Raw genomic sequence first — 15,105 nt, 5'->3', positions numbered from 1 at the left:
AACTATATCTTAACAAAAACAGCCAGAACTAATACCTGAGTAAAAAGATGACAAGAAGATAAAACTGAGCAGCAAATGGGACAGATTGGATACCAAGGCTAACACTACTTGCTTAAAGACATTCTTACTAACATTGGTGTAGTTAACTAGTAAAGCATTGGAAAATGCACACCAAGTTACGTGCTACATGGTGTGTGAGTTCATGCTTGCTATTATTAGTCGAGACATTGAGTCCAAAAGTCAGGAGGTTATGTTGCAACTTTATAAAACCATGATTAGGCCACATCTGGAGTATTGCCCCCAGTTCAGGCACCATTTTAGAAAGGATGTTGAGGCTTTGGAGAGGGTGCAGAAGCGATTCACCAGGCCACTGCCTGCTTTATAGAGCATGTACTGTCACAAGAGGCTGGATATACTTGGGTTGTTTTCTCTGGAGCTTTGAAGGTTAAGGGGAGATCTGATGGAGGTTTATAAGGTTATGAGAGGCATTTGACAGAGTGGACAGAGTGTATCTGTTTTCCAGAGTTGAAATGTCTAATACCAGAGGTCATGCATTTCGGGTGAGTGGGTTAATTTCAAGGGGGATGTGAGAGTTAAGTTTTTTACCCAGAGAGCTTGGATTGCACTGCCTGGTATGGTGGTAGAGGCAAATACATTAGAGGCCTTTAAGAGATGTTTGGATAGGCACATGGATATAAGGAAGATGGAGGGATATGGGCATGGTGTAGGTAGGAGGGATTAGTGTTTGGGTGTTTTTGATCTGCTTTTTAGCTGGCTCGGCACAACACTGTGGGCCGGAGGGCCTGTTCCTGTGCTGTACTCTTCTTTGTTCTATGTTCCATAATTGAAGTGAATATGATATACTTAGAGAGAAATCAGCAATAGCTATAAGCTAAACTATCCCGTGTAGGAGCCAAAGCACATCACCTCCTCCTCTTCTGACTTTGGGTAGGCTATGGTTGTATTGACAAGATAGCTTTCCACCAATCGACTTATTGAACTATTTTTCATATGTGATTCTTAAAGAGGAGCATCAGTTGGCACTACAGGAAAGGGAAACATCAGAAATAACCAACCAGCCTCTAATTAGGAGGGAACTTGGTGGGTGCGGAGAGAAGATCTGCAGATATGGACCTGCATTTATTATCGTGTCACATTGAGCATGGGTGTCCCAGAATTCTATATGAAATAAAGAAAGAGAGCTGTTCTTTGTAGCAGTGAACAGCCAAGTCCAAGGTAGTCTTATTTAAACGCAAACAACAGGAATTCTGCAGATGCTGGAAATTCAAGCAACACACATCAAAGTTGCTGGTGAACGCAGCAGGCCAGGCAGCATCTGTAGGAAGAGGTGCAGTCGATGTTTCAGGCCGAGACCCTTCGTCAGGACTAACTGAAATGTTGACTGCACCTCTTCCTACAGATGCTGCCTGGCCTGCTGCGTTCACCAGCAACTTTGATGTGTGTTGCTCCAAGGTAGTCTTACCTGACTGTCACAGTCCAGCAATCTAATGGAATTGTTATTCACTTGTAGCAGCATCTCCTGAGTCCACACCTTTCCCTTTATGTCCAGCTGCACAAGTTTCTTGATGCCATCTTCTACTGTCACAACCGACTCACTCTTGTCCATGGCAAATGTGGCAAGATGCTGACGGCAACAACAAATAACAGAAGTAAAGAGATTTATCTTCACCACCACTCCTGACAAGAGCGCAATAACTTCTGTTATTCAATTTTTAAGTATGTAAATTAGGAATACATGCCATAAATAGTGCATTCCCTGAAAAAGTAGGGACTTACATGATGAACTGTAAGTCTCATTAACCAAACCAAATACAGCCCAGCTCAAACTTCTAACCACACGTAACTGTTCTTAAAAGCATTACCTCCACATGGTATTGTGAAGTTTCTTGCATGATGACATTGGAATTGGAATATTTCTTTCTTTGCTCTGTAACAGATAAAAAGAACTAATCAAAATACTGGACCTGCATTAATGATACTTTGAAAACCACTTTTTTTGAGGGAACATTTGAAACTTTGTTTTATCAAAGGAAAGCAATTAACAGCATGAGAGCTAAACAAGTTTTTATGTTAGACTACGAGAAGGGGTACTTCTCTCAATCTATATACAATATCTACTTTTCTTAATTTGTGAAAAGAGTATCAACCGCATTGTTACCAAAGTTTGGCTCACAGAAAATTTCTCAGTGACACACATATCATGGCACCACAGTGAGAAATTCTTGCTGCTCATGCTAGAAATAGACATCCCAGTTCAACAGTCCTGTTGTCTGTAACTTAGAGATAATGTAGAATTTACTTCTAATAGTATAGAAGGAGGCCATTCAGCATATTGAGTTACTGCTGGCTCTGAAGAGAACAATCCCATCAGTCATATTCCTCCCTCCTTATTTCCTTCAAGATCTGTGCCTTATGTTCTCTTGTGCGCCCATTAACTCCCCTTTGATTTTTTTTTTGCCAGCTCTTCCACCGATGGGTAACTTACAGCAGCTTCTGAACCTAGCAGCATTTCTTTGGGAAGGGGCACCACCACTAGGTTTTCCATCAGAATCCCAGCAGAATCCAAGATCCACTTTTGGCGATGAGAATAAGAAAGATGTTTTTTTTTAAAGTTGGGTTAAAAATGGAAAAGGAAGTCAGCACGTAACCTCGTGGATCTTGCAATAAGAAAAAGAAATGGCAAGATAAAGCCTGAAACCAAAAAGAAGAGTACGTTCTCAACATCAGGTCTGTAAATGCAAGCTCTATCTAGAGGAGAAGGGAATCCAGTCAATGTGCTTCTAAACTCAAAGAAGTCTGCAGGTACTAGAAATATAAAGCAACACACACAAAAATCTGGAGGAACTCAGCAGAATTTAAGGAACTGAATAAACAGTCGATGTTTCAGGCCAAGACCCTTCTTCAGATGTGTTTCTAGCTGTACTGCAGCATTCATTCCCAAAGCTACACCAGTAGATCACACTGGACAACAAAGATTTTGCTTCCTGAATATTTTTGAATGTAGCTTATGGATTTCAGGCTGCTGATCATGAAAATCAGTGAAATTTCACTACTTTTAATTGAAATCATCTATATTTGTTATTTCAATTCATAATTCAAGTCAATTAAACTGTTGCCCACAATGTAAGCTGAAAAGTTTTCTATATTGTCCATGCATGCCTGGATATGTTTAGGCAGGATGGATGCAGCATGGCTGGACAGATTTTAGAAAAGGCTATAAAAGCATCGCAAACACATTGTTCTATGCATTGTGTTTACATGTATATCAGTTTGTGATCACACTGGTGTGCATGAGCTACGCACATAGCATATTGTGTGTACTCATTATAAAAAAGTAATTTCAGGATTATTTGCAATAGCAAAATGTCTCACCGATGTTGTCACAGCAGCAATACTTTTGGTTATATTTGTGGTGAGTATATGCTTAAATTTCAAAGATGGAACATGACTCCTCTTATTAAAAAACCCTATGAGCTCTACTTTGGGTGTAAAGCTGGCAAAGCCCGGGTTCCTCACATTTTTTACACAACATGTGCTGTTGATCTTAGAGTATGGCTCGAGGGACTTCCGGTAGAGCTCATGGAGTGAAGTCGTGTTCTTGACTCGCTCCATTACCTCTGAGTTTTTTTTTTATGATCAACTATATTTTAGCTAACCATTAAGGCATCGACTTTTACAATACTTTGAAACAAACTGGGTTCTTCGATAATCAGATGTTTTTAAGGTCTGTTATGTCTAAGAATGGAAAAAATGGGAAAGACGGCAAACCTCCGGTTAGACCGAAAGGTACCGATCTTCCTCCGACTGAACCACCGGTGACTTTGAAAGCTATATCGGATCTAATTCAAAGGGAAATTTTAACCTCTATTACGGAACTGATTTGTTTGGAAATTTCAACTAATTTCCAGAAAATTGCTGATTCAATCGATAAAATACAATTATCTATTACGGAACATCAGTCAGCTATATCTAATCTTCAAAAATCCACGCAACAAAATGAACTCAAGATGGGGAAAATTGAAGAAACAATTACTATAATGAAGAAACAACTTGACTTTCTGACCTTTAAAAACTCTGACTTAGAATCCAGAATGCGACGGCAGAATCTTCGAATGATTGGTGTGCGTGAAGCTGTGGAATCTGACAACCCTATGAAGTTTTTTTCTCAACTTTTAAAAGATGCATTTCCTACTGTATTTCCTGACCAACCACCATTATTGGATCGTGTTCACAGAGTTCCATCATACTCGTCTAAGTCAGATAAACCTGGACATGTCATCTTACGTTTTCATTACTTTCAAGACAAGGAGAAACTGTTTCGATTCATTCGATCTAAAGGTTACATTGATTTTTCGGATCTTAATTTCCGATTCGTGGAGGATTTCAGTAAACCAATTCGGGATCAATGGGTTCGTTACAGATCTGTGATGTCGGAACTCTACAAGATGGATTTAAAAACAGCGCTGCTTTACCCAGCACGTCTAAGGATTCGTACGTTGGATGGAGCCCTCCGTTTTTTTGAATCTCCATCGGATGCCCAGAGTTATCTGGATCAATTTTCACCTTCAACATCTTAATCGTAATTTTTAACTATCTCCGTTTGATCGGAGGTTGTGAATCTGTCGGCCTTAATTTTTTTTTGCCTTATATGGGCAGAAAAGTTTATTTTTGATTCATTAATATGGTTGCTAAACTTTCTTTCTATCTGTGTCATTCCTTTCTTCTTCCCAAGGCATTCTGGGTGTTTATATCCTCAGCGTCATTCTACATATTTCCTTTGAGGCCTTAAATTTTGTAGTTTTTAAATTTACTTTTTTTGTAGGTTTTTATAACTAGTTTATGTTAATAATTTCATTTCTTTTTTTTGTTTACTCATAGGGTCTGGGGTTTGTTGTGGTTTTTTTTATATTTTCTGGCTTTTTCTCTGTTATATTAAGTGTTTGTTTTAATTGATTTACTTTTTTTATTCTTTTACTGTTTTATAATTTGCTGATCTTTTTTATATTTACACTTTTTTTTAGTGAGAGTCTATCGGAAGTCATGGGGGTAGTTTTAGTGCTTGCTTCTTTCTGGCTGGTCTGTTTTAGATCTAGCCTTGGGGTCATGGGGTGGGGGGTGGTGGGAGGGGCTTCACGTTTTAGTTTTTTTCTTCTTGGGCTATTTACACTATTGAAGTATTGGTTGCGTTCTCCTTCCCGGTATCTCTTGCTTGTTCTGTTCCCTTTCCGGGTTCGTGGGTCGAGCCTATTGTCAATCCTCCTTTTTGCGGGTTGACTTTAGGGTTTATGGAGTCTATTATTAATTTTGTCTCCTGGAATATTAATGGTCTTAACCATCCTATTAAAAGGAAAAAAGTTCTTAAAGTGTTCCGGAGACTTAAAGCACAAATTCTATTTTTACAAGAGACCCATGTGTGGAGGGGGGACAGACTACGTTTCTTTTAAATTCTGGAAGGAACAACAGTTTCATTCGAACTCTAACGCTAAGATTCGAGGCGTCTCTATTTTTATAGACCCCTCAGTAACTTTTATACAACATGATATTATCTCTGATCCAAATGGTAGACTTCTACTGGTTAGTGGTTTACTATTTAATGAAAAGGTAGTTTTGGTTAATGTTTATGCTCCCAATATGGATTGTCCGGAATTTTATAAATCATTATTCAATCAGTTCCCGAATTTGAATGAGTTTTCATTGATCTGGGGCGGAGATTTTAATACCTGTTTATCTCCGGCTTTGGACCGTTCGGCTCCTCTACGGACCTTACCTAATAAATCTGCAACTTTGATTAATTCATTCCTCTCTGATTCTGGGTCGACGGACATTTGACGTTTTTTGCATCCTCAGGAAAAAGATTTTTCTTTTTTTTCACATGTTCACCATTCCTATTCAATAATTGATTATTTCTTTATTGACTCTCGTCTTATTTCTTCAGTGATTAAATGTGATTATGACTCTATAACCATTTCGGATCATGCTCCACTTAAGCTTTCTATTAAAATTCAGGCCAATACACAAAATAATAGACAATGGCGTTTTAATTCATTGTTGCTTCAGGACTCGGATTTTGTTAACTTTATGAATGAACAGATTGATCTTTTTTTTTACAATCAACTACACAGAGGATATTTCTGTGAACATTCTTTGGGATACTTTTAAAGCTTATATTCGTGGTCAGATTATCTCGTATTCTGCTGCTTTGAGGAAGAAGCTGAAGCAGGAGGAGTTGGTAATTGTGGACAAGATTAAGGAAATTGATAAGAAATATGTTACAGCTCCCTCTGAGGAGTTATATAAACAAAGAATTGAACTTCAAATGGAACACAGTTTATTACTTTCGTCCTCGATTGTAAACCAATTAAAGAAAACAAGAAGTGAATTTTATGTACACAGTGATAAAATTGGCAAACTGTTGGCTAACCAATTGAAATCTAATTATACTAAGTCTCAAATTAATCAGATTGATAATCAAAATGATCGACTGATACTTGATCATGCGGGGATTAATCAAACCTTTTTTGATTTTTATTCTTCCTTATATCAATCAGAGTCCTCTCGAGACTCTAAATATATGAATGATTTTTTAGATAACCTAGAATTCCCTGAGATTTCACAGGATATGTCTTCTATGCTAGATACTCCCATTACCACTGATGAGATTAAGAATGTTATTTCCTCTATGAACCTAGGGAAAGCTCCTGGCCCTGATGGGTTTACCGCAGAATTTTATAGATGTTTTTCATCTTCATTAATCCCGTGGTTCTGTAGGGTTTTCGAGGCTTCATTAAAACTGGGTAAACTTCCCGAATCTTTCAATAAAGCGTCAATCTCTCTAATATTAAAGAAGGATAAAGATCCTGCTCAATGTGCATCTTATAGACCAATATCTTTATTAAATGTTGATTCTAAAATTTTTTCTAAATTATTAGCCAACAGATTAGAAAAAGTACTTCCTTTTATTATTTCGGAAGACCAAAGGGGTTTTATTAAAGGTCGTTACTCTTTCTATAACATACGTACACTGTTAAATATTGTTTATACCCCCTCACAAAATGTTCCTGAGTGTGTTATCTCTTTAGATGCTGAGAAAGCTTTTGATAGAGTAGAATGGCCTTACTTATTTAAGGTGCTTGAAATGTTTAATTTTAGCTCGAAATTTATATCCTGGATCAAACTGTTATATCATTCTCCTGTAGCCTCGGTCTGTACTAACTCTTTAAGCTCACCTTTTTTCCCTCTTTTTCGAGGTACTCGATAAGGCTGTCCTCTTAGTCCTTTATTATTTGATATTGCATTAGAACCTCTTGCAATTGCCATTCGAGAATCTCCAAATATTACTGGGATAACTCGGGGCTTAAAGTCCCATAAAATATCACTCTATGCTGATGACTTACTTTTATATATTTCTAATCCTCAAAAATCCATCCCTGCTGTTTTAGATTTATTAGCACAATTTAGTCTTTTCTCAGGTTATAAATTAAATCTTAGTAAGAGTGAACTTTTCCCGATCAATAAACAACTTTCCTTATATCACAACTTTCCGTTTAAATTGATTAATAATTATTTTCCATATCTTGGGATTAAAGTTACTTGTAAACACAAAGATTTATTTAAGATTAATTTTTTACCCTTAATTGAACATATTACTCAACTTTCATCTAAATGGTTTCCATTATATTTAACTTTGATTGGTCGTATTAATGCAGTTAAGATGTTTTTTTTGCCAAAATTTTTATATATATTTCAGGCATTACCGATTTTTGTTTAAAATCTTTTTTTGATAAAGTTGACTCAAAAATTTCTTCATTTATTTGGCAAAATAAAAACCCGAGATTGGGTAAAATACATTTACAGAAAGCTAAGAGAGATGGAGGTTTAGCATTACCTAACTTTAGATTCTACTATTGGGCAATTAATATTCGACATATGAAATTTTGGTTACTTGACCAGGATATACTATCCATTCCTAAATGGGTAGTACTGGAATTACAATCTGCTCAGGGCTATACACTTGGCTCTATTTTAGGTTCCTCTCTTCCTTTTGATTTGAAACGCCTCAAACAGGTCTCTAACCCGATAGTTAAATATACCTTACGTATTTGGATTCGATTCAGAAGATTTTTTGATCTTAACCAATTTGGGCTAGTGATTCCTATTTTAGGTAACATATCTTTTCCTCCCTCTTTCACGGATCGTGCTTTTCAAATTTGGAAGACTAAGGGTATTTCACGGTTTTTGGATTTATTTTTAGATGGTTCCCTTATGTCTTTTGAACAATTATCTAATAAATATAATTTATCAAGAATACATTTTTTTAGATATCTACAAGTTAGGAATTTCCTAAGTACTATACTTTCTTCCTTTCCAATGCTTCCTCCTACATATATTTTAGATACTATAATTAACCTTAATCCATGTCAGAAAGGTGCATCGGTTATGATTTATAATATTATTATGAAACTTAGGAAAGCTCCATTTGATAAGATTAGGGTAGATTGGGAACAGGAATTGGGCTCTATCATTTCCGTGGATGACTGGGGGCAGATTTTACAATTAGTTGATACTTCCTCTATCTGTGCTAAACACTCCCTAATTCAATTTAAAGTTGTTCATAGAGCACATACGTCCAAAGATAAATTAGCTCGTTTTTATTCTCATATTAATCCTTTTTGTGATAGATGTCCGGGGCAGATAGCCTCTCTAACTCATATGTTTTGGTCTTGTCCTACTCTGGAAACTTTTTGGAGAGACATTTTTAATATTATCTCAAAGGTATTGAATATAGATGTTTCTCCTCACCCTATTACTGCTATCTTTGGATTACCTAAAACTTCCAGTAATCTTTCTCCTTCAGCCCGTAGAATGATTGCATTTCTTACTTTAATGGCGAAAAGATGTATCTTACAACATCGGAAAGAGCTTAATGCTCCATCTACCTTTTTTTGGTTTTCTCAGACAATACTATGCTTGAATTTGGAGAAAATTAGAAGCAATCTTTATGATTCCTCACTTAAATTTGAACAGACCTGGAGATCTTTTATTCAATATTTTCATTTAATGCAATTTTTTTTCTTCCTCTTTTTGCTCCATATTTATATTCCCTTCTTGTTTTTTTCTACTGTTTTTAATGGAGGTCGGGTTTGAGGACATGATTTTAAGTCTTTTAACTCTACTTGTTTCCAAGTTAGCCTATTGCTTTGCCTTGCGTTTAGTTTAGTTGCACGGTGGGTTTTTTTTTGGGGTTTTTTTTTCCTTTTTCTATTGAGATATATATATATATAAAAATTAGTATACTATTAAGTTAGCTTATTATTTTATGTTTAAATTACATTGTTTGTATCATTTCTTTTCTGTTTTAATATCTCTTGTAATTTTATTATATTCTAACAGTGTATTAGTGCCTATATGGCTTACCTTTTGTATACTTATTTAATAAAAAGATTTAAAAAGAAAGAAAGAGTATGGCTCAGAGGTAATTGGAAGTCAATGCCGTTTGCTGTTCCGATGATATGATGAGAGCAGAAGGATCATTTGAAAGACTGCTACTTCTGTCTGACCAGTGTGTCTGGTTTCTCTGCTCAAAACAAGAAATCCATTGAACACCCCAATCTCCCTTCAGCCATGCATGACGATAGTCTTCCAGTACCAAAGCCACCAGAGACATGGAGTCTGGAGGAGGCAGATGAAGGTGCCATGATACATGAGCCAGGAATGGAAAACAACACTGATATTGATACAGATTTTGAACCCTTCATGTCAACTGAGCCTCATCTGATAACCTAATCTGTGTTAAATGACGTAGTCAAAGGCAAAAGCAGAATTACTGGGTTCAAGAGTGCAAGAATGGAATCTGCTGTCATCAGGCACAAAATCTTCTGTGAGGATGTCGATATTTGAGACAGATGTTTCCCAGAATAATTCCAAAATTTAGGACGGCATTTTTGTTGGTCCACAAATCAAACAATGACAGACAATTCAAAGAACTTCTAGTGGGACTGGAGAAAATTGCATGGAAGGTATTCAAGGAAGTTTTTGAAAATTTTATTGGCAACTACAGAGCACCAAACCACAAGCAGCTGGTTGACAACATGCTTCAGGCATACAACACCATGAAATGCAACATGTCACTGAAGATCCATTTTCTGCATTCCCGTTTAGACGACTTCTCTGCAAATCTTGGTGCTGCCAGTGATGAGCATGGTGAAAGGTTTCACTAGAAAATTGTGGTCATGGAAAAATGGTATCAGGGCAACTGGAATCCATCAATGCTGGCTGATTATCATTGGGCACGTAAATGAGAAGCCTCAGACATGCAGTACAAATGAAAATCATCTACAAAACATTTTAAGCTTAATCGATCTATTGCAAAATGTCAGCACTGTTATGCAATAAGTGCATTATAGTCAATAAAAATTAATATCTTGTTTCTACAAATTTCTATGTGATATGAGTAGTCTAAAACTACATTTGTGTTTGGCTTCAAGCACTCAATCATAAGCACAAGAAAATTTGGAGGAAGCAAAACTTTCAAAATAAATTGCTGTCCAGTTTTATTAATACAAGATAAAAGCAAGGCACACTGCAAATCTTAAAGTAATAGATCATGGTGAAAGTAAAATTGTGAACAAGCTAGAGGCTTGCAGTTGCAATGCCATTTTGGCAGGAAGAGAATATAAATGATGGTTCAAGTAAAAGCAATAGTGTGTAAGGGAACATGAGTAACAATTCCTACCCTACGTGGAGAGGGTGAACATATTTGCTGTGGCCAAATATATTGTGGAGGGGGAATACATGGGTGTTGAAAGAAGGAATGGAAGAACGCAATATTATTGATGGAAATCTTCTCCCATGTGAATACACACTCATTACATTAGCTGCTCCAAAGAAGTATATACTCTTGATCTCCCAATTTACCTCATTGTAACTTTGTACCTTATTTGTCTACTTGCGCTGCACTTTCTCTGTAACTGTAACACTCTATTCTGCATTCAGTTGTACCTTTAACAACCTTGATGTACTTATATTTGGAACAATCTGTATAGAAGGCTCACAGACAAAAGCTTTTTACTGCATTTCAGTACATGTGACAGGAAGAAATCAGTTGAGAATTACAAGATATAAGTGCTTTGCTTGTGTATACAACTTTGAAATTGTACTTCAGCCCACAACTATATGTGATGACCAAGAGCTATATATTCAGCTCATGCAGTGAACTGCAGTCATTTTCAAAGAAGGGTCATTAACCTGAACATCCTGTAGTCAGTATTTTCCTTTCTTTATGCATGTTATCAAAAACTGGGAGAAAAAGACAAGTGACTATATCATTGCACTCAAGCACTTTCTGTCATGGTCCGGATCGGGGTCCCTTTAAATTTAGCTTGTTTATGTTACGATCCGGACTGTTGATTCCCTGTTTTCCCGTGTCCCTCGACTTTGGTGATTAGAGGCAATTAACACTCGGTTGAACCGGTAGTTTATAATCTCCGGCTTTCAGCCATTCGGTGCGGGAGCGTCTGCAAAGTCACCAAGGTACGGCGTGTCAATGTCATCTGGCCGGAGCAAGCCTACTCTCCGCCCGAAGCGAGTGCCGGTAATTCGCCTTTCCTCACCGGAGCAACCCTGTCAAGTTACCCCGCTAAAGCGAGCCTGCAAAGTTTCCTCACCGAAGTGGGTCTGTCAGTTAATCCGCCGGAGGGAATCAAGAACCGCTGTCTACTGTTCCCGGGCCGAATCGAGAGCTCACCACTACCCAGAGGCTCCAAGTCAAGTCCTGGCTCCGGGCGGCATTCAAGTACCATGTCAAGTCCTGGCCCTGGCGGCGTTCAAGTACCATGTCAAGTCCTGGCCCTGGCGGCGTTCAAGTACCATGTCAAGTCCTGTCCCTGGCAGCTTCCCAGTTCTGAGTCACGTCCTGGCCCTGGCGGTCTGTGATTCCTGTCCTACCCCCTTGTCTGAATCCCTTCTCTGCCCCTCTCACCTTTAGCCCTCGTCTGCAGCCCCCGCCTGCATTTCGGTCTAGTTCCATCACCGGAGCTAGATAGGTACTGTCTGGTGTTCATTCGTGTTGGTCTTGTCTTGTCCTGTCCTCGCCTCCGTGGGGTAAGTCAGGCTGTCTTGCCGTTGCCCCACGGAGGGTCATGAGTCCCGGCCCTATGTCCTATACCCAAGGAGGGGTCCCAGCTCTCTGTTCTGTGTGTGAGTCTCGGCCCTATGTCCTGTACCCAAGGAGGGGTCCTGGCTCTGTGTTCTGTTTATGTGTCTATGATTCCATGTACCTGCTCTCCCGAGACCGAGGCTCTGTTTTCCATGTCCCTCCTCTCCCTAGCCCATGTCATGTCCATGCTTGGTTCTGGGGTCTGAGCCCGAGGCAAGATCCAGGTACTGGGTCCTTGCCCAGTCTTGGGCTCGGAGTCCATATCCTAGCATCTTCATGTCTCCTCTAGTTCTGGGAGCCGATTCTGAGACCAAGCCCAGACCCTTGGTCCCAGCCCAGTCGTAGTCCTGAGTCCTTATCCAGTTTGCTATTTCCTACTCCTGCCTTGCTCTCCTGGTACTGAACAATAAACTAAATCTAAGTAACCTCACAAGATGTGTCTTGCATTTGGGTCCACCCTTGCTCCCAATGCCCTGCCATTGTGACATTTTCAAGTTATTGTTATTTTGATCTTGCATTCAGATAGAGATTTGAGAGTGATCTAAGAGGCAGAAAAGCTTTATGGAGATACAGGAGCTTCAGCAGATGCAGAAAATCTTGAGCAACACATACAAAATGCTGGAGAAAGTTAGCAGGTCATAATATGTGGATACGAGTTCAGAATCCTGCCGAAGGGTTTCGGCTCAAAACATCGACTGTATTTTTTTCCACAGATGCTGCCCGCCTGTTGAGTTCCTCCAGCATTGATAGTGATAAAGCCCTTTGCAAGTGCTAATGGTGAGAAACACTTTGGACTCTTCTTCCATCTTCATCCTTAGGTAGGCCTCAGCTAAGTCCACTTTGCTCAAGTGATTTCCTCCAGAAACATTTGCAAAGATATATTCTATCCTGGGTAGAGGGTATTGATCTATTTACATTTCTGGTTTGATGGAGACCTTAAAATCACTACAGATCCTGACAGATCCATCCTTCTTGGCAACTGGGACCACTGGCCTTGAATCCTTTCAGACTGCATGCTATCCAGTTTACTGGCTACTTCATCACAGCTGGTATAAGAAATCAGACAGGCTTTGTAAACCTTGGGTATGGTATTTTCATTTAACACTATTTTACTCATGATATCTTCCAAGAGGACCACAATCTTGATATGGTTTGGAGGCTTGTGTGCCTCAATGACCTGGAGACTATGCTGCCTGGAGTCAGAACCTTATGCTTTGGCCCTTGGTAGGGTCACCCATGCAAAACAGGTCAAAGGGTAGAGGCCAGCTTAAGAGTTCCTCCACATTCAAGGGTTCAACTCAGGGCTAACAACCCTGACTGATCAAACAAAACTGTTACAGAAAAGGCAATGAAGAATCCTTCTACATCTGAGTGTGATGGTATTCCTGAGTCTCTTGTGGGATTTGCATGACTGACATAAGTGAAAATCAAACTACTGACACGATGAAGGATGCCTGATCACCACCAGGGAAGGAGGACCTTCATTACTGTCCTAAATGCCAGCAGCATAATGGGCAGTAAAGAGACTCTTGATGTGTTTGAATTTTCCAATGCCATCCTTGAACAATGCTATGATGTCATCCAGCACCTTTCTTAATTCGCTTGCAGTTGACTCTATGGCAGGAGATGTGGCATGCAAATGGTGGTTGGATCTCCAATCAAGTTGTTATTGTCTCAGCCAATCACAGCTGTACAATGCTACCCCTCCTGTTTTTGTCCATATAAGCCCAATGTGGCTGGTTGGCTGTTGTATTTCACTGTTATGAATATTGTGCTCCAGGTGTTTTCTTTTCTCCAGTATAAGTTCTTAGTTGGACAGCTGCAGGCTTCCATTTAATACCTTTGAAATGCCTCTCAAATGCATTTTGTGGAATGACTGAAATAACCGAGCCAGTGTCCAATTCCATTTTAATTAGTTTGCTGTCCATTTCTGGTGTAAGCCATATTGTTTATCTCTTGTTATTTTTCACATTGTAAATCGTAACGTTACCCAATCATCTCATTCTCATCATTACCAGACGTTTCATCAACAGCATGCAGTTTATTGCTCTTTTTGAAACTGCAACTTAACTTTTTATCTTCTTCCTCTGCCCTGTGTGGTCCATTTATTTTTGTCTGCCTGACGTGCTCTTTGTATGTATCCTACTTTGTTGCATTTTCTGCAATTTTCTCCTTTAAACTTGCATTGGTCTGGTGTATGTGAGCTTCTGCCACAATGGTAACACAATTTGCTTGGCCAGGCAGGTTAGTGTTTAGATGTTACAATTTTCTTTGTGATCACTTTCATTCCTGATTGCAACTCATTTGCATCTCTTTCATTCCTGATTGCAACTCATTTGAATCTCTGTCTGCTGTTGCCATTAATACAGCAAGCTCAACTGCTCTTTTAGATGTGAATTGTGCTTCAAATAAGATCCATTTTTGAATGCTTTCTTGTAAGGTTCCCCAAACCAAACAATCTCTCAGTGCATCATTAAGCCCATGAACCTAACTGACAATGCTCAGACAAATTCTCAATTCAGCTATAAATGTTGAAATGGTCTCCCTTTCTTTTTTTTCTGCTAATTCTAAAACATCCTGCAATCAGCAATATTTTCTGCTCTAAATGTTCCTGCATCATGCTCATCATATCAGCAAAGCTCGTTTTGTCTGGTTTGGTTGGAGCCTGGAATTGTGACATTGTAGCCATTAGTGAGACTAGGCTTCAGGAGGAGTGGGACTGGCAGCTCAATATTCCAGGGTTCCAGTGTTTTAGGTGTGATAGAGTGGGTGGGATTAAGGGAGGAGGGCTGGCATTACTACTCAGGGGAAATATCATGGGAATGCTCTGTCAGGACAGACCGGAGAACTCATCTTGTGAGGTATTATGGGTGAAACTGAGAAATAAGAAAGGTATGATCACATTAATGGGGCTATATCAAAGACAACCC

General features: G+C 38.9%; 1 protein-coding gene across 4 annotated transcripts in view; it reads right to left on the bottom strand.

The window, feature by feature from the left end:
* eps8l2 (EPS8 signaling adaptor L2) overlaps positions 1–15,105 on the bottom strand; it is a 203,880-nt gene that overhangs the window by 78,788 nt on the left and 109,987 nt on the right. For all 4 annotated transcript variants that reach the window (XM_072272430.1, XM_072272429.1, XM_072272432.1 and 1 more), the window contains 2 exons: positions 1,884–1,948; positions 1,484–1,645 (listed from right to left, as the gene is read on the bottom strand). In XM_072272430.1, coding sequence (XP_072128531.1) covers positions 1,484–1,645; positions 1,884–1,948 — 227 coding nt within the window. The remainder of the gene's footprint in view (positions 1–1,483; positions 1,646–1,883; positions 1,949–15,105) is intronic.

This window comes from Mobula birostris, chromosome 11, assembly GCF_030028105.1.
Source record: "Mobula birostris isolate sMobBir1 chromosome 11, sMobBir1.hap1, whole genome shotgun sequence".
Taxonomy (NCBI): domain Eukaryota; kingdom Metazoa; phylum Chordata; class Chondrichthyes; order Myliobatiformes; family Myliobatidae; genus Mobula; species Mobula birostris.
The sequence above is the reverse complement of the archived record's forward strand: the minus strand, read 5'-3'. Positions and strand labels throughout refer to the sequence as shown.